General features: G+C 33.4%; 2 protein-coding genes across 3 annotated transcripts; one reads left to right on the forward strand and one right to left on the reverse strand.

The window, feature by feature from the left end:
- Nucleotides 1-3,692: 3,692 nt before the first annotated feature.
- Nucleotides 3,693-10,047, forward strand: LOC112516747 (CASP-like protein 5A2). 2 transcript variants are annotated; one of them, XM_025123961.1, is made up of 4 exons: nucleotides 3,702-3,758; nucleotides 3,863-4,141; nucleotides 9,256-9,388; nucleotides 9,600-10,047. In XM_025123961.1, exons 2-4 carry the CDS (start codon nucleotides 3,927-3,929, stop codon nucleotides 9,789-9,791), a joined length of 540 nt encoding a protein of 179 aa, XP_024979729.1. In that variant the 5' UTR covers nucleotides 3,702-3,758; nucleotides 3,863-3,926; the 3' UTR covers nucleotides 9,792-10,047. The 2 variants fall into 2 exon arrangements, with proteins under 2 accessions (XP_024979728.1, XP_024979729.1); XM_025123960.1 differs by having other exon boundaries at nucleotides 3,693-4,141.
- Nucleotides 10,048-11,289: 1,242 nt separating this feature from the next.
- On the reverse strand, nucleotides 11,290-16,307 carry LOC112516749. Its single transcript, XM_025123962.1, has 4 exons — nucleotides 15,960-16,307; nucleotides 12,179-12,290; nucleotides 11,667-11,723; nucleotides 11,290-11,595 (listed from the first exon to the last, which is right to left on the reverse strand). The coding sequence occupies exons 1-4, from the start codon at nucleotides 16,079-16,081 to the stop codon at nucleotides 11,509-11,511; spliced, it is 378 nt and encodes a 125-aa protein (XP_024979730.1). The 5' UTR covers nucleotides 16,082-16,307; the 3' UTR covers nucleotides 11,290-11,508.
- Between the last annotated feature and the right edge of the window lie 3,900 nt (nucleotides 16,308-20,207).

The raw sequence follows: 20,207 nt of genomic DNA on the forward strand, positions 1-20,207 counted from the left end.
TTTGTGTTTGTGTGTGTGTGTCCGAGTCTAAAGGGAGTGACGGAGGAGCAGGGGAGTTCGGTTACTCTTCTTTTTTTCGTCGAGTAAACTACAATTTTGGTCCCTATGGTTTACACTCATTTATGAACAATGTCCCTAAACTTTATTAAATACAGTAATACTTTGAATTTAACACCGTTAAAGATCTCAGTTAAATAATGGATATTTTCTTCTATTTGTACTTTAGTTTTCTCTTTTGTATTTTTGATATACTTTTTTTGTATTTTCTCTTATTTTGGTATTTTTGTTTGTTTTCTCCATTTTCTATATTTGATACTCGATTTCTAGCAACTTTTTGAAATTAAAGTTTGGGAAAGGTCTAAAAAAACATAAGTAATTTTTTTATTTTGAATGGTTTAGTGTCTGAACTTTTCTGAATAAAAAATTATTAAACTTTCTTATTTTGAATGGTTTAGTCCTTACAACTTTTTTTAAATGAAAAATCATTAAACTTTCTCATTTTAAATGATTAAGATCTTGAACATTTTTTTAATAAATAAATCATCAAATTTCTCGCCTAGGAAGGTTTTAATGTAAAAAACTTAAATTGATTTTATAATTGTCATTCAAACCTCTCGTCGCCTCATCATCATTTCCTTTCTATCGTCCCTATCACTGAATGGAGTTTAGAGATGTTGTTTGTTGTTGGATGTAAACCACAGGGACCTAAATTGTAGCTTACTCTTTTTTCTTTTGCTGGTTTTCTTTTTTCCCTTTTATGAATTTGTACGCCCATGTTACCCAAGAAAAATCCTTCAGTTTCCGGTCTGGATTTGAATAACGAGTAGTTGATATTCAAGAGGGAGAAAATAAAAAGGGACGAGATCATATCATAAGTAGGATCATCGAAATGTCTTCTGATTCCTAATCTTGGAAGATGGGATCCCGACACCAAGACCTCATAATTTCCGCTCATTATCGTACTAACAGCATTTCCTGTTGTAGTTTAAGCAGCAAATTGTGTCCCTTTTCTTGCACTTGTTAATTATTTATTATATCATGTTTTTGTTAGAAAAATCCTTTTAAGATATTCCAGTATCACAATATAAATATATTTTTAATGAAGTTTTAATCTATTTAAATATGTACATAATTGAACATGATATAATATTTTATTATAAAATGAAAAAGAAAAAATTATGTAATTTTTTTATTTAAAAAAATAATAATCTAATACTTGTGTTTGTAATGTATTGTGCTAATTTGAGGATTCGGTAAAATAAACACTTTGAAAATATATCGATTTAGATGTTAAATCAAATATTAAATTTTTTTTTCTACTAAAAGGGTACTCACACAATACAGCGAGATACGTCTTGTTTTTTATTGTTTCGTTTTATATTTTGGGTCTATCAATGTTATAATGCAATTTTATGTGGTTTTGAGAAAAATAAAATATTTTTATTTTTGAATAAAATATAAATTTAAAGATATTATAAATTTTTGATAAAACTAAGCGATATTAGTATCAAAATAACTTTTTAAAAGTTCTCTTTTTTGTGTAATTTCGTTAATTCAATTTTTTTATTATGATTTAATTGAAATTTAAAAATGAACTTATTTATTTTTGGTTTAATAAAATAATTTATTTAAGATATCAATTAAGTATTTTGTTATAATTCAATGATTATCTTAATGATATTTTAGATTTTTATATTTAAAATGATGTTTATCATGTATTTGATTATGTTTATCTACAGTTAGCTATACGAATTCAAACATAAAGCTTTAATAAGATGTACTCATGCACATTCTACTTGTAATCTTAAATTTTAAGTAATATGAATCAATAAAAAATACTTTATGCATAAAAAATTATTTTTAAGAATTTTTGTCAAATATTTTATAATATAGTATAGATAATTTTTTTCAATTTCAAAGTTTTCATTGTGAACTAAATAAATTAGATTTAAATGTAAAGATGAAATTTACTTTAATCTTCGACATGAAATATACATTAATTTTTTTGACAAATTTGTACACGTCAAGTAATTTTTTTAATGTATGCATCAGTTAACAATACTAAATACTTAAATAATTGTTTTCAAGTCTTTAAACAAAATGTTTTATAATGTAATATTTATATTATTTGTTTTTATTGACTGTTGTTAAATATTATTCACTTCAATTTAACATATAATATTTTTGGATTGCCCATTGTTTGTTTGCATCTATAAACCAAAAGACGAACCTATAAATTGAAATAAGGACGAACCTAATGTAAAAATATAATTATTATGGAAAAACACATCGACATTACATGGATAAAATGTTCGCATAAAAATACATTCAATATTAGGACAATAATTTTTACAAATTCGACAATAAAGTCGACGAGTTTCTATTTTTTTTAATAGTTCTCAAACTTGATGAATCGTAATCATCGATGAAACAAGAAACCAAGCAAAAATATATAGAAAACTTTAAATTTGCGCTGATACAAGCACCGACGCATAAAATAATAGCAAATCATAAAGATTATAATACAGTGTCAAAAGAAAACCTTTTGTATTCCCCTTTCATGATTGGCATGTTTTAATTCATATCTTGAAATCGTCCAACACAATAGTAGAAATTACTTATCAAACAAACACAAAATAATATATTATCCGTAAAAAAAACACAAAAAATATTCAAATAGAGACGATTGACAAAAGAAGCTTATCATAAATGTTTACTTGAAAGACGAAAGAGATAATTAAAGTTGAGAGACGTACCCTAACCAAACGTAAGAGGTGGTCTTCAGCAACATGCCAACATAGCGAGGATCTCATCATATGGATCCATAGGTTGTTACTTTCCATTTACCGTTAAGAATAGGTCGATTTATTTTAAATGATCGCCATAGTTTAAAGAGACATAATGCGATTTAGGCATTGTTTGACAAAAATAAGCTAACTTATAAGCTAGTTTATTTTATGGGTACACGTCTGGATGCACTTAAATACGTTAAATAGGGAAATTAATTAAAATAGTCATTTTTACCGATTGGTTTCACATCTTAGCTATTTCTTTACAAGGTTTATCGGAATAGCCTAAGCCCACAATTTCACTCTTTTTTTTGTGTGGATCTGGATGAAAAATGTAATTTTTTTACGGACCTGAGTGAGAAATGATTTTTTTTTTTGCGAACCAATGTGAAAAATGTAAATTTTTTGCTGATAGAGGTTGAAAATGTAACTTTTTTTTATCTTTTAGCTCATGGGGTGCTTGAGATTGCTTATAAAAACAACTTATTGACTTATTTCGATATGACACTGGTAATAAGCACTTTGTGAGTGTTTGGATAAACAACTTATACCGGTGCCAAACCGGTAATAAGAATTTTTTAAAGAAGTTAAACTCTTCTGACTTATAATAAGTTGATAAATGCTTTTGTTAAAAAACATAATTTGTTTCAAATAATTTATCAACCTATGATTATTTTAATAAATTTGTCGAAATATACTTATTTGCAGCAAACGAAATATTAAATTTACAAAAAGATTTGATGCCATGAGGTTATTAATGAGAAAAGATTCTAAGAAACAAATTGCAACTTTCTTTTCTCTCAAAATAATAATTAAATCAAGAGAAAAAATAAAATGGGATGAAGAAATAAATAAAAACATTGAAGCATAAAGTTGGAGGCTTGTAGCAAAACATTCCCCTCGCCGATTGCTACTAACTTCTCTCAATTTTGTTGGAAAAATCTCATCGATAAAACCCAAAATCTAAAAGTTCGTCACCACAATCTACAGATTGCATAGCATATCTGTTGTTACATCACTTCTGATACAATTCCCTGTTTCATCGTTCATGGTTGTGATATCATTATATGCAGATGTGATTTCTGTTTGGAAAATTTGAGTTTTGGGGACCGAATTGGGTGCAAATAAGCGATAAGTATGAGCCGGCCGGCGGTGCACCCGGTGGAGCCGCCGCCTTTGATTGACGGAAGAAACGATGTAGCGCCGCCTCGAAGAGTGAGGATGAAAGACGTGGAAGGCATGCCTGGTACGTCAACTGGACTCGCCCTTCGTCTCTGTCAGTTCGTCTTCACCGTCATTTCTCTCACCGTCATGGCTACAACATCTGATTTCCCCTCCGTCACCGCTTTCCGGTAATTTGTTGACTTTCTTTTATACGCCTTTTGTTTCTTTATACAATCGATACCCTCTGACTTTGCATGTCAAGAGGTTTTCCTCCTCAACTTCAAAATTGACAATGATTCTGATATTCTCATGAATAATTGCCCAATACATTTAAACTTCATGACTATTATTTCATGAAATAAGAAAATACTGGTGTTAATTTGCAACAAAATCCTTATCGATTTTGCATTTTAAAATTATTAGGTTTGACTTTAAAGCTAGAAGCCAGGGAGAGTAATCATGTTTTCCATCTCGATGGGCTTAAGTTTTAGTGAGTTAGCAACCAAGGTTTGAACTTGAATTTTCTTGTGCATTGAGAATAAAGACTCAAATGGTTCATTTGTGTATGATGGGTTATAAGTCTGACACGGGTTTAGAAATGCTGGAAAAGAATGAAGAGTCATCAGGGTTTTGTCTGTCATTAATCAACACAGCATAGTAAGGTTCAGAGAAATCATGTTGGTTTTGGAGATATAATTTAACACTTGGCAGAGGTCAGGTTTGTATGCATGTAACTCCCATGCCCTACTTTCAAGTGGGATTTACTAGGTTGGTTTGGTTTCTGTCGCTAAAGTAACACATCAAGACCAAACAAAAAGACTGACCCTATGCCTTAAAAATTAAATAGACCATGGTGGTAAATTGTTAGTAGCCCAATAGACAACGCTTAGGAGAAATTCATATTTTACCTTTCATAATCAATTTGGGCCAAGGTTGTTACAAATTCCTCCACTTAAGTTTCCAACATCCAACCTAAACATAGTCTCAGAGTCATTATCTCCGGGATATGCAAGAGCCAAACTCTCCACACCTTGAGAGGCCATTGCCCTGATACCATTTGTAATACCTCAAGCCCAAAGTAACATACTGACTCAATAATCTTCAATTCAACTAAAACCATGGTTGGAAATCGTTCGTAGCCCACTACCTACAAATTATGAGGAGCTCATGCTTCACGTTCATAAATGATGTGAGATAGGGTTGATGAGGGTGATGTGGGATTGCTTGTTCTGTTTGTGTGAAATTAAGGTAGCATTTAGATGACAATGGCTGGTAAAATTCTGGGAGTTAGTATGTAGTGAGATAAGATTGGAAAGAGGCTGAACAAGCAGGTATTGTCATGAAGGTGAATTCTAGCTCTCTGGCCACAATAGGCAACTTCATGTGCACATGTTTTGGTCTGATTCTGTCTCGCTTTATATGTTTGTGTAATTTTTAGGCAATGTTATAACATGACAGCCTGGGTAAGCTTTTGCAAGTTATATTAGATACATATGGTTAGTTTGTTTATGGTGAAAGAGCTTTTCATCATCGAGCATGTAATGATGATTTGCAGTTTGACGTTTCTGGCTTAGTGCTGTCTATTAATTATGTGGTAATGGATCTTATCAGCGTCCATAGATGATAAAGCAAGGTCGAACCGCCAACACGGATGGCAGTTTATAAATCAAACATCATTTTTGGTTTTTTTGGGGGGGGGGGTAGGAAACCCATGTACCGTTGATTAAGGTTTACCGGTTTGACATTCTTGAAACTCTTTTTACAATCAAGTGTTCTGTGTCGAGGTTCATCAGAGATAAACTGCGATGTGGTTTTTACAATCAAGTGTTCTGTGTCGAGGTTCATCAGAGATAAACTGCGATGTGGCAAAAGATAACGGGTGATTACGTAAACAATAATTTTTAGGGTTTGATTTAGCATTGTTTCATTCTCATTGTTAACGAGATCTTCAGCAAACAGTTCTATTAAAGCTGCAAGGAGCTGTACTGTGAATTAACTAAATATCCATTGATATTTATGTCAGTATATGTGAGTGTATATATATACACACACAGAATACCATATTTTTAAGATTGATTAGTATTATCTATGATCTTTAAACATGCAAATGTCTCCAGAAGATTACTTTGCCATCTAAGTTTCAAGTATTAGATTTCTGCAACACAAAATATATCCATTAAATTATATTTCTAATCAAATCTGAATCTCTAATTCTAGACAAGGAAAAAAAATGTACATGTGACACCTTTTGTTGTGTGTTTACCAGAAATGAGTCTAGTCACCACTAAAAGGAGAAAATAAAATACTGCCTAATTTTTAAAACAGAGCTACTTATGCCTATCGTGTGCTACTCTATGCACTAAAGTCCCCACTGCTTGCAACTTTTCCAGGAGAATTAAAATTTGAAGCCGTAGTGCTAAATGCCTCTAAAAAGCGTGTAAAGATCAAGATAATCTTTTTAAGACTTAAAGTTTAATCGTGTACCTTCTTCCGAAATACTGATACATGAATTTCAGTGTATCTACATGTTATTTTCTTTGCTAAAGTTTATGTTGGTTAGAAACACATGCCTCATGGCCATACAGACATATAGAAAGTTTAGTGACAAACTAATTGTAAATAAATTATTATGAAGATCTTGATCAAATAGTTTTATTTTTAGGTGCCAGAGTAGTATTTTAGCATAACAGTAATCCTTATTAAAGCTATAGAATTTTGGAACTTACATAATAAGAAGTGAAATTTGTTGCAGCAGTTGAGGTATTTAAGCTGACTAAAATGTTTGTTCGTGAATACTTTAAGTTTTAGGATGCACATTAAAAATGAATGTTTAAGTTGTACATAATAACTCAAAAACTTACGCACACCAACTAACCACCATGAAAGAATTAGAAAAGAAGGAACACAAAGATCCAAAACAGAACCACAAACAATATGGGTTGTTAGACCTTAGAACAAGATACAGACAGTGTTGTTCTGGAAATTGATATATGTGTAGTTATGGTTTCTTTGTCAGATAGAATGGATAAAAAACACTCCCTGCCTCCCTAAAAAAGGTATGGAGAACAAGGGATTTGATGGAATGGCGTTCCAAACAGAACAGTCAATTTCATTCCATCAAGACGAAGGATCGTTCGAGAATAGGAGTTAAGTGAGAAGTGTAAGAAGGGATTTGGACCCTTGATTACTTTTAATCTCAAACCAACCCACGAATTGCGCTATAGAAGGGAATTGATCCGGTGCTTCTCATTAGTGTTAACCTAGTGGAACTCTTCAATTAGGATTGATCCAAGGGTGGGGTTCCCTTCTTACCCTTCTCACCATAACTCGCATTCTCACCGGAACCCAACCCTTATATATATGTATCTTGAATATCTATTAAGACTTGAAGATGGTAGCTTTTATGTCCCTGACTGTTTTGGAATGCCAATTTGACCACGGCCTGAACGTTTTTTTGCAACTAGATACATATACACTGGAAAGTAAAATCAAACAAAGAGAATTCTGAAAGATACTGAAACCTATGAATAAGTTGACTCGTTGTCTAAAAGCCTGGGACCATTTGTTGACGAAATAAGGAGCTCCCAATCCCGAACCCAACAACCACTCTGCTTGGCTAAGTCCTAGCAAACACATCACCATCCTATCACAACATCTACACCACATGTGTTACCATTTCAACCCTAGTCGCCATGACCTGATAATCTTTCCTGAACCCTATTCTCCATTCTAAAATCTAGGAAAAACAAGCGCCAATGGTTTGAAGGCCGCCAGTATTAAGAAGACCATCACCAAGGGCTGAAGGGAACAACAGGGCATGGAAACGTGGCTCGGTAAAGTTCCTACCAAAATCAAGGTTACTAACTGAAGACTGCAAGGATGACTGATGATAGATGAAGGTGCGAAATCTGGAACTGTTACCTATTGTGAGACATCTGAGATAGGGACCGAAAAGGTGATGCCAACACTACTGAGGCACTAACAGGCAAAAAATGGTTCCAAAAGTATAATGGAGGACAGTGGTTGCAGATTTGCAGTGAATGGTGTTGTCAAATATGACTCGCTGGAGAAGGATAAGGTTGGCCGAAATGCAAATTGACTGAATTTTCCGAGCCAGGAGACTAGTCTGTGACCAAAATCCATATTCGCATGTCCATGTGAAAATGTTAACTGGTCTGAGACCAAAACCAAAATTGACTGAGATTCCAACACTGTGACCAAAACCCAATGGTGATCTATCGTTAGCTTAATTAATTTCTGAGAGATTGGCACTGAGGAATAAAAAGATGATTGACAATAAGGGAAGGCCAGTTGTAATGGTGTGTCAACAACAAAGGTGACTTGTCTTGATGAAAGGTGGTTTAATTGTGACTTAAAGGCCACAAATCCTCCATTCTTGAAATTAACCACAATTTTGAAGTTCTTACATCAATTTCGTTGCTTTTGTACCTACATTGTTTGATGAAACATGACATATAGCAACGATATACAAAGGGACAGTAAACATAATATACTCATTCTATTATACCATATACCACATATGTTCAATATGAAAAGTCGTACATGTTTCTCCTATAAAATTCATTAAGAGAGGCGTGCTTTAGCAAAACCGTGTCTCCGTTGGTAAGAAATTTCATGTAATATGACTTTTTCTCGGAGCACAGGCTGCTGCATTTGTTTTACATGTTGGTTGGGTTCTTTTAGAGGCACAAATTAAGTGTTACCTATGGAGTACTTCGTTCTTGCAATGCTGGCAATTCTTGTTGGGAATAATTTTTTTGCCAAAGTACAACAGTTTTATTCCAAGACAGTTCTACTACTAAACAAAAGGGATGTCTGCTTTGAAAAAGGGGGATGTTAGTCATACCATGTAAAAGTGAAATGTGAAATTCCAGCCTTTTTGAAGACATGGGTGTGTGAGTTTGTATGCTGTTCAATATCACAAATCGATATAACTTTGTCTAATAGAGATTAAACACAAGAGTGCTGATTTTGGATATTGGCATCCCAAATTCCCAATCTGGTGATGGGAATTTGTAGAATTATGTGCATGTTTTTCACTTGTTTCTACTGAATCCATGCCCTTAAATCATGATTTGAAAAATGATTTTGAAGGGTATCATTGTCTTAGGTAGCGTTTTGAAGTGGTCGATCATGATGGATTGGTGGTAAACCCGTGTCTAAGTTGCCATTAACGTGGCTGGTTCTGTTTTGGTCTATATTACTTCCAGTTGCATTATGAAAAGTTGCTATTGTTAGCTTGTCACCAAATAATCTAATTGATAGTGTGGATGCCCCTTAGATACCTTGTTGCTGCTGTTGGCTTGCAAAGTTTATGGAGCTTGTCGCTAGCTATGATCGATGTATATGCACTTTGTGTCAAAAGAAGCTTGAGGGATCCTGCAGTTATTACTGTGTACACAATTGGCGATGGGGTAAGATATCCGAATCTTTTAGCAAAATAAGACACATGTTTAATATTCTCACCTGCTTTTGAATGGAACCGGGACCGGACCAGACCAGACCAGACCCGACCGTTGGGTCCTTTGGATAAATGACCTTAATGAGTTTTCAGTCATTCAGCTAAATAGTTGTGTGTTGCCATGAGTAATCTAATCATCAATAATTTTACATCCTCTGGCACAGATTACCTCGACGCTAACTTTTGCTGCTGCATGTGCATGTGCGGGCATCACGGTTCTTATCAGCAATGATCTTGATAGATGTGATATAAACCATTGCAAAAAGTTCATGTCGGCTACAGCTTTGGCTTTTCTAAGTTGGTTTGCCGTATCTCCATCTTTTTTCTTGAACTTTTGGTCGCTGGCGTCACAATGACAAAGAGACACATTTTAGTTTGTGAAGATTTCAATGGGACACGAACTATTTAAGGTTGTGAGGTACAAAATTTTGCTTGCTCTTTTGCAGCAGGTATGAGTGTTTTGACATTTGATGTCAAATTTTGTATAACTGTACCTTGATTTCAAATTTGGTTGGTCATCAAGATATTAGATTCTAGTTTAGTTCAATTATGGCTACATTGTTACCACAATTTTTGTCACAAACATTTGAAACTTGAAAGGTTTATTGTGAAGATGAAAGTGTGTCTAGATCATGTTTTGTTTGGAAACCATAAGTAAGCTTTTTGAAAAACTACTTCATATAACTTATTATTTGGGGTTTTTTCTCTCACTTTTTTCTAATTATGTTCTTTGTAATTTACATAGATACCCTTTTTATTTTCCTTTTAGATCATTTTCTCTAAGCAAATTTTTTTTACCGTTTAAGTTTCAAAAATATATAAACATGACACCGTAAGTAGCAAACCGATGTGTGTTTAATTAAGGGGTGTTTTGGTTTGACAGAATGTTATTGATGGATTTGGACTTTTGGAAGGGTTTGTAATCAGATTTTTGGTTAATTAATTTGTGTTTGTTTTTTTTTTCATTATAATATTTCTAACTATTAATATTATACTATAAAAAATTTGGGCCCCTGATTTTTATGTGCCTAGATGTTACTGATGTTAACTCAATATCTCTTTGTTCTTCATTTAATATGGCTTATTTAATATACATAAAGATAAAGATTATTTTTATTTTATTTTGTATGATTACTTTTTTTTGCTAAATAAGGTTGGCCAAAATGAGCAAACCCATGAGTTCAGAGAGTCGGTCAAAATGAGCCAACAACGTGAGTTTAGAGGACCGACTAAAATGAGTGAACCCCATGAGTTGCCAGAAAAGCATCTCAATCTCCCTTTAAAATACCCATCATTCATTGTAAATATTTAATATCTTCATCAATACGAGATACACGAACTGAACCACACACAATTCAAGAAATGAAGAATATTCACTTCTTAGGATGCCACTTAATTCTTTTTGGGTTTTTACTTTAGTATATATAAAGATTTTTTGGCTAAAATAAGGTCGGCCAAAATGAGCAAACCTATTAGTTTGGAGGGCTGGCCAAAATGAGGCAAACAATGTGAGTTTAGAGGATTGACCAAAAGTAGCCAAATTCATGAGTTGCCACAAAAGCATCTCAAATCTCCCTTTAAAATACCTACCATTCATTGTAAATATTTCATATCTCCATCAATGTGCGATACACAAACTCAACCACAATTCAAGAAATGAAGAATACTTACTTCTTAGGATGTCATCTCATTCTTTATGAGTTTTACTTTAATATATATAAAGATTTACGAATATAATATGGAATTGCCTGAAATACCGACTACCCCATGAGATCTTTAAATTTAATGTTTGTCGTATTTCAATTCAGACTTCTGTTATAAACCAAGAGCAGGATTAGAACGAAATCCAATTCCAAATCTTAGGGTTTAAACCTCAATCCGATCTTCTGTTAATTTATTTACTTTTTTTCAAAACAATGGATTTTAATTTCTCTATAGGATAAAGAAAACATTCTTGTCTACATTACAGTAAATGTAACAACAAAATACTGCTGCACTTCTCACCTGATCTAAAATTCTAAATATAACTTTGCCATCTTTGGTCAAAACTCGATCTCAAAATCTAACACACGGCTACGCTCTCTGCATACTGCACTTCAACTTCTCTGATTCAAGCTCTTGTTTTAAGGTCTCAACCCTTTCCAGCAAGTTTATATTCTCCTGATAATAACTTGGAAATATAAGAATTCTGATTCCCCTCACATATACAAAAATTATAAATAAAACTATACCTTCTGCAACATATCTAGCCTCTTGGTCATGCTGTTATCCCCAAGAGTTTCCTTAACCTGTTCATAAATCAACTAGATTAACAATCCTAAAAAATGTTCATAATACGATGAGTTTTCATTAGCATCTACAACTGGGATTTGAGCCATCGAAACAATCTCTTCTCAAAAACCAAGTCGGTCTCCAATATGGTGAGGTCTCAAGTTCAATTCTCACTATGTACTATCAGAGTAGCTTGTTCATTGGCCAGAAGGTTAAATATTGTTAGGTTCAACTGGAGAAAGCATTTTGCATGAACCTCATGGACTAGTTGGAGTGAAGGTGCAAAAAAAAAAAAAAAAAACTATGGTTAAAGAAAGAACAAAAAAAAGAGAGCCAGTGCACAAAGAAGTCTCTACCCAACTTGTTGCTGGATTCAAACTTATTTGGCTGCCATAGTGTATTCTTGAAAATGCATCTACGATGAAATTTGGATTAGATGTATTCATGAACATGTGATTGCAAATATACACACCCTTTTTAGCTCCTTTGCACACTTGGTTGCTCGTTCTTGTGCTTCATCGAATTTGAGTCTCCACTCAGCTGATTCATCCATTGCTTCCATGTTTGCAAGATCAAATTGTCTTCTGCAATAAATCAACAAATGATTACATATTTAGGTGAAACTGGAAAACCTGGACGGATAGAGAACTGATATCTAAGGTTCTCTTCTCTAAGATTTGGTCAAGTTCCTCCATCATTTATTAAAAGCTACAGTTGTTTATGAGATGCTGTTTCCTTGAAGCTTTGATAACCAGATAAGCTACAGAAATCAATAAAATATTGAAATCTAGGTAGTTAAGACACGTGGCACTGGAGAGGAACCGCACCTTAAGTGCAACAGGTGCAGACGGTGCCTTATTGGTCACAACACGACAATTAGGGGAAAAGTTTTTTGTAATTGAGAACAATAAAGTGAGGGACACATGGACATGGTGAGTTCTTTCCGGTGATTAGAATTGTGGGTGATAAGAAGCATTTCTCTCTCTTTAGTCTCTGAGATTGTACACATTGTTATTTGCTAACATTGTGTTAGTAGAAGAGTAGAAGGTAGAGGTCAATGAGCAGTGGACGATGGCATTGGAATCACAAGGCTTACACATAAATCGCTCCAAGATAAAATACATATGGTGCAATTTCAGTGGGGAGAATTATTGATGAGGCCTGAGGGGGTACAGTCAAAGTTGGGGAAAGGTACCCTAAAAGGACGGTTTCAAATAATTAGGCTCCATGATTCGGACAAAGGGAGGGATCGATGATGTTACAATGCATCACATAAAGACTGGTTTAAGTGGAGAGCTGCCACGAGGATTTTACGTGACAAGAAGGTCCCACTAAAACTACAAGGAAATATCTACAAGGTAGCCATCAAACCATCTATCATATATAGGTCAGAGTGTTGGACTACAAAGAAGACCCATGAGATGAAGTTAGAAGTTCTGGAAATGAGGGTGCATAGATAGACTTGTGGCCGGATCATGGTAGATAGGATAAGAACGAGATCTTCCGGGTGGAGTTCAGAGTTGCACCTATCACAAAAAATTGAGAGAGAAGATTGTGGTGGTTTGGTCACATCCGAAGGTGATTGACCGCGGCATCGGGTAGGAGAGTTAAGGTGTGACAGCCAAGGGGCCAAGGAGGACGTAGATGAGCAGCTCAGGATGGACAAGGTGGCCTTAGAAATTTTCAAGAATATAACCTATCATAGAAGTTTCTGGCGACGTAGGAATAGGGTAGTAGGACATGGGAGGTTAGGGAGCTAGCAGAGGTCTTCAAGAGTCATATGCTATTTGGATGGGATGTTCGTTTTTCTTTACATTGTCTATGTTTCAATGTGCCTTTTTTTCCTTCTCTTTTGTTGCATATTTTTTACTATTTCCATTTTGCTTACACTTTTGCAGAAACCGGGGTCTTCACGGGAACAACTGCTCTACCTTTCGGGGTGGATGTCAGATCTGCGTACATCCCACCCCCGAGATCCCTACTTTCAAGTGGGATGTATTGGGTTGTTTTGGTTTGGTTTTGTCTAGTTCATATGGCACAAAACTACACTTCACTCACTGATGCATATATGCTCTCTTTCTAAACCAAGTTTTATCTCCTTCCACTCGTGCTTCATCTCTTGCAAAATCCCTTTGCATTATTGTGTTTAATGCCAGTTGGATCTAGTTTGTAAGAACGGAATCTAACATAAAGTTTGTCAACTCATCTCTAATTTTGTTCTTAACTTTCTTATTGCACTTATCTCCATTGATAATTCTTATCTTGAGAGTTATTTGCACATTGTTCTAGTGTGTTTATCCTTCTTTTTGTGCATGTTTTTCCTCTTTCTGTGTCATTGTATCTCTTTTAATTTCTTTATTTTTCATTTGGAGCTGGTAAGTCAAACCATCTGTAATATGGTTCTTAGTTCCTAGTTTTGGTTCAACTGCGGGAAGTGTGGTAGCACCTCATATGTGATGAATAATGATTCAGTTAAAAGATGAATATGCTGATTTTTGGACGAAATTCGATGAATGAAAGGAGCTAAAGGAAGACAGATAAGGTGGTTTGATAAGTATAACCAGAGGTTTCATAATTTATACTAAGGTGAAATATTTTCACCATTTGGCTTTTACAAAAAAATCAACAATAAAAAAAAGTTAAGCATGCTTCTGAAACTATGTAAGGTAAGCATGTGTCTGGAGTCAGGCGAAAAGAAGGAAGGTCACTAAAAAGTAAAAGAAAATAGGAAGGAGAAACCTGCACTCAATTATAGATACAATACAAGGTTTCAACAACAAAATGATTGTGAAAATATGGATTTGACATCCTCTTAGAGTCGCCAACTAGGTGTAGATTTAGGGGTTTGAATCCTCAAGTTCATGTTCGTCTTTTGTTTCAGGTAGTTAAGTTTAATTTGCTTATGTTTTTCTTTCCATCGTGTTTACTTTGTCGTTATTTTCTGCCCATTGTTTACATTTACTTCGGTGCGTTACAAGTTGTACTTTTGGTTAATTAATACAAAATTGGTTCAAAGTTATCCCTCTTGTATTATGCCTTATGTTCTGTTCCAAAGTTGGCGTGGGTGTAAATGAAGCTGAGGTACAGGAAACAGTAGAGAAATCTTGTCCATGTGAAATCTGAGTTAAAGTCCAGGAATGAATTTAACACAAGAAACGTTAACTTGAATAATGCAATGGAGGTCTAGAAGGATTTCCTGTAATTACATAGAATAGAAATATGAATTTGTTGCCTAACATGGCTAAACCAATATTTTTTGTTACCTCATACAAACTAAGGTTGCATAGGAAAATGTGTTATATTCGAGACCGAGTGTTTTTATAAACTTGGAAAAGTTTTCATTTGGTTTAAGTTGACATAGATGAAGTTGCAAAATGTTGGCACCTCAGTAGAGTTTATACCCATAGCATGTTTTAATTCATAAATTCACCAATCCACAAACATTATTATTCTTCACCCTCTTGAAATGAGTGTTTTCTCTACTTAATAATCTAAGCTTTGAAGTCCAACCAGTGTAGAATAAGCTGCTTGGTTATTAGCAATTTACTACTTATAAAGCCAGATGGCTCAGATTTGCATATACTTGCACACATCTTTCGCTTATTTTTGTGCTGACAAAAGTTTTGAGCATATTTCTCATAACATCCATCATAATGCATTAACTACATCAATTGCAAGTAATCAAGTCCTGACATTTCACATTATGCAAAATCCACTAGTTCTGGCCATTTGCACTACAAGTAATCATTTTAGTTGAAGGAAAATCAAGTATTATAGCCATCTATGTCAACGATCTTGATATCTAATGAAATCTAATAGCTTCATATTGATCGAAATGGTTCTATTAGCTTCAATGATCCATCATAAGTATACTGTATATATATGTAGCACCAATGCTATATTGACTTATATGTTACACAGAGAAACATGTCATTGTATGGATTTGGCCGGAGAAAAGGCCTAGCCTAAATGTATTGCGGTTCTACCTCACCTTGGAAGCTACCCCAAATTGAAATCTGCAGATTAAACTTTCTCTGCTGCTGCTTTACATTATGAAATCCCGTTCATTTCTAAACCCTAACATCCTTGTATTACAAACCTATATAACTCTCTATCAATCTCCATATTCAGGATTCGGATGCTTTTGAATTATCAAACATAGAACACACAGAAATCCCTAAGTTGTCCGTATAATTTTGAAAAAGATAACCCAATGAAATCTGTAACAGAAGATCGGAAAGTGAAGTTTTTACCTTAATAAATCGGTTTCGCTGGAGGAAATTTGGTAATCAATGGTCCAAAGCCTCAAGTAGACGGCAAGTCCAAGAGCCATGACGATTATCACGCCAATCAGTAACGGCCTTCTCATCGTCATACTGGTTCTTTTTGTTTCGATTCGAATTGGATTGCAGCTTTAAGCAAGTGCTAATAGGAATTTAGTAATAGCAATGGTAATCATGCTAGTATGAGAGCGGTAACGGCTAAAGGCCGCGGGATGATAACACTACGGCGGAGCAACCGTGTCCAGGTAGTAGAAGGCGACATTTCACTAACAGCCCCCCTTTGTTTTTACAAAAATAATGTTTTCTCCTTGGAACTTCAACTTTTATAAAATAAACACCAAATTACAAAAAGGGAAAATTGCATCAAAATGCAATCAACTTTCACCAAATTCTTATTTTAGAGAATTAACTTTCAAAATCATCATTTTGGAGAACCAACTTGCATCTGATTCCCATTTTGGGGAACCAACTTTCAAAATCGTCATTTTGGTGAACCAACTTGGACCCGGTTCCTATTTTGGGGAACCAACTTGCAAAATAATTATAGAAAAATAACTAAAATTCATTTTTTTTCCAAAAATTAATGCAATAAAATCTATTTTTCATTTCAAATCTCGTTTTTTTTAATTCAAATATCAAATTGAACATTTTTAAAAAAAATCCAAATTACCACAATAAAAATTGTTTTTTACTAACGCAAAAAAATCAATTTAATAGAAAAAAATTAATTGATGCAATAAAAAATAAATATTAAATATCACATTCAAGATTTTTATATATAACCAATTGCATTAATTAATTTTTTTTTTCTATTAAATTGATTTTTTTTGCATTAGTAAAAAACAATTTTTATTGTGGTAATTTAGATTTTTTTTAAATGTTCAATTTGATATCTGAATTAAAAAAACGAGATTTAAAATGAAAAATAGATTTTATTGCATTAATTTTTGGAAAAAACGAATTTTAGTTATTTTTCTATAATTATTTTGCAAGTTGGTTCMCCAAAATAGGAATCAGGTGCAAGTTGGTTCCCCAAAATGACGATTTTGAAAGTTGGTTGCTCAAAAAAGGAATCAGATGCAAGTTGGTTTCCCAAAATGACGATTTTGAAAGTTGGTTCCCCAAAATAGGAATTAGGTGAAAGTTGGTTTCATTTTAATCCCATTTTCTTTTCTTTTCCTTTTTTAAATTAAAAAAAAAATCCTTTTTCTATTCTTATGAAGATGCGGAAAAAAACGTCATTTTCAAGTTACCTGCAAAATTCTGAAACTAATAAGCTCGAGGGCAGGCCCCATGTTAGATCAAAAGGCCGGATAGGGAGGAACCGGTTTAGTGCACCTAAAGGAGGTAGGGGTGCTCAAAAACCCGATGAACCCGATGAACCCGACCAACCCAACCCGAGGTAACCCGATGCATGATCAATAAAAAAATTAGCCAACCCGACCTTATTGGGTTGACATCGGGTCAGGCCCAAAAAAACCCGACCAACCCGATGAACCCGACCTTAACTTTAGCTTTGAATTATAGATGACAATCATGACATGACCAACCTCAACGTCAAGAAAGCGAAAGCATCGGGGTTGGAAACGTCTAAAACTATTGTTGTTGATTGATGTATTATCATTTAGTTTGAATATTTTTATTGTAATATCTAAATATTTGATGAACTTGCATATTATCTTGAATAGTCGGTCGTATTTCAAAGGAAAGTTTCCTTTATTTTTATGTGATTTTACATTGTTTAAACACAACCCGATCAACCCGACCAACCCGATCAACCCGAACGAGTTGGGTTGGGTTGGGTTGAACTTTTGTTTGGGTTGGGTTGGGTTGAAAATTTTYAAACCGCCAACATTGGGTTGGGTTACTAAAACGGCTCCAAACCGATCAACCCGGGCCGTGAGCACCCCTAAAAGGAGGAGAGGTCCTTCTATAAAGATCGATCCTTGTTCTGAAAGAGTCCATCTTTCATAAACTAATGAAATATAGGGTAAATTGCATGAAAAATGTAATGTGTTTTAGTTTGATTTCTATTAAGGATAACAAAATTTTGGAACTTTTATTTTGGTACTTGAGATTAGAAATCATAAACTTTTAAGTACATGTGTTACTTAATGACACATAAATGCTGATTAAGATCGGTTGTTTTTTGATGTGACATTATTTATTTATTTTCTAAATGACAACTAAGAAAATAAATTTCATGTCAGCATTTTCAAAGAAAATGTAAAAAAAATTATATTTTTTAATTATACAAAAATATTCTATATTATTTTTAATTCTAAAATTTGTCACAATTTTTTTTTTAGAAAACTAATCAAATAGTAAAATTTGTAATTCTTTCTTTTTATTTATAAAAATGTCCATAAAAATTATAAAATTGTTTAAATGATTGCAACTCTCATAACATTTTTAGGATTATTTTTACAACATTTTTATTAATAAACTAGTTGTGTATCCGCGTAATGCGGTGGGAGCCGTGAATTTTAACGATTTTGAAGTTTTATTGGTTTTATTAGAGAAGATTTAAACGATGATATAAGTTACACTTAGTCTTTACATATTAATACAATTTGAATAAATAAGAGTTATGGTTCTAATTACAGATGAAAAAAATTGTATGACAGTTTAAAATCCAACATATTTAAACGACTTCACAAATGTGTTCGATTTACACCAAGAGCAAAGAATCAAGAGATCGAGAGCGAGACCGAGAGTTCTAGAGCAATCGAATGAGAGATGAATAAGAGAATTTTTAATAACTCATGGTGAATATCAGTTTGAATCTCACCTTGGGGGATGGGGAGAAGACATCAAAAGTATCTTGGAAAGATGAAAAGAAAAGATAATAATGTGCATTGGTAACTTGTACCATATGTTATTTTAATTGTAAATTAAGAAATTTTAAGACTGAATGCATAAAGTAGTAGTATTTAATGCATTATGAGTTGTTTTTTTAACACTTTGTGCATTAAAAATTATTTTTAAGACTTTTGATAAATCTAGTTTATAAGATAGTATAAATTAACATACAACCTCGTAAATATTCATAAATTAATAAATGAAATACGGGTAATAATTTTATAAAAATGCCCTAAACACTACTATCTTGTATGAGCAAAAAGGGGAAATATAATAATGAAGTTATATATGTCTTAAGACTGCTATCAGTTATAAACGAAAATGCATCAACACATCGTTAATGATCAATCAAAGTTAAAATTGTCCGATAAATGATCTAAACTAGAAACATTATCTTCATCGACATCAAAAACCCTGCCATTGAACGTGTCTTCATCCAAGTCTACCAAAAGTTATCATCACTACTAACAACCCGGTATTCATCTTTTTTAATTTAAAACTACCTTCAATATAAACCATAAAATCAATTTCATCACTCTATAGAATCATATATGAACTGTCAAATGTCAATAATCATTAAAAATTGGTAGAAAAAATTTGGTTGTGAGTTTAGGCTACCTTGCAATTTGGTTTATTCAAAGGTCTACTTGATGGGTGAGAGTACCATACAATTAATTGAAATGAAAGTACGGGGTCATTTACTAATTGCTTACTGGATAAGCGTTTATCCGTATTATTTATTTTATTGATTGAACATGATAAGGAGCGAGAAACTTACCCCGTAAGAGTCAATGCAAGGACTGAGAATTTTATCCGGTAAGTGTGATAAACAACTCTTACTTGGTTAGCACTTACCGGGTCTAAGACGCTTACCAACAATCCATTTTCATGTCCGAGAATGTTACACGATAAGGTAAATGTGGGTGATATCTCTTGCCGGTAAACGCTTATCCGATAAGTATTTGATAAACATCCCCTTATGTTTTAGAAGATAAACAGTTACTCTAATATAAAAATACATTTGAAAAACATTAAAATGGAATAAATAATGAAAATGAGAGTAATTATCTAATTCTATTATTTTTAGAATAAAATTAGGAAGACTTAGGGGTCGTTTAATTACCAAACACTTATAGGATAAAAGCTTACTAGTAAAAGTTATCATTCTCACTTATCTTATTGGGTAACATTCTTAACCATCAAAATGAATTGTGGTAAACGTTTTTTACCTGGTAAGCATTTATCGGGTAAGAGTCTTCTTTCTTACTTAAAAGGTAAGATTAGCGGTCATCGTCATACTCACCAGTAGAATAAGTAACACGTGATAAGAATTTGGTAAACAACCCTTAGGTTTAA

This window comes from Cynara cardunculus (genome assembly GCF_001531365.2).
Source record: "Cynara cardunculus var. scolymus isolate 2C chromosome LG 8, CcrdV1, whole genome shotgun sequence".
NCBI classification, from domain to species: domain Eukaryota; kingdom Viridiplantae; phylum Streptophyta; class Magnoliopsida; order Asterales; family Asteraceae; genus Cynara; species Cynara cardunculus.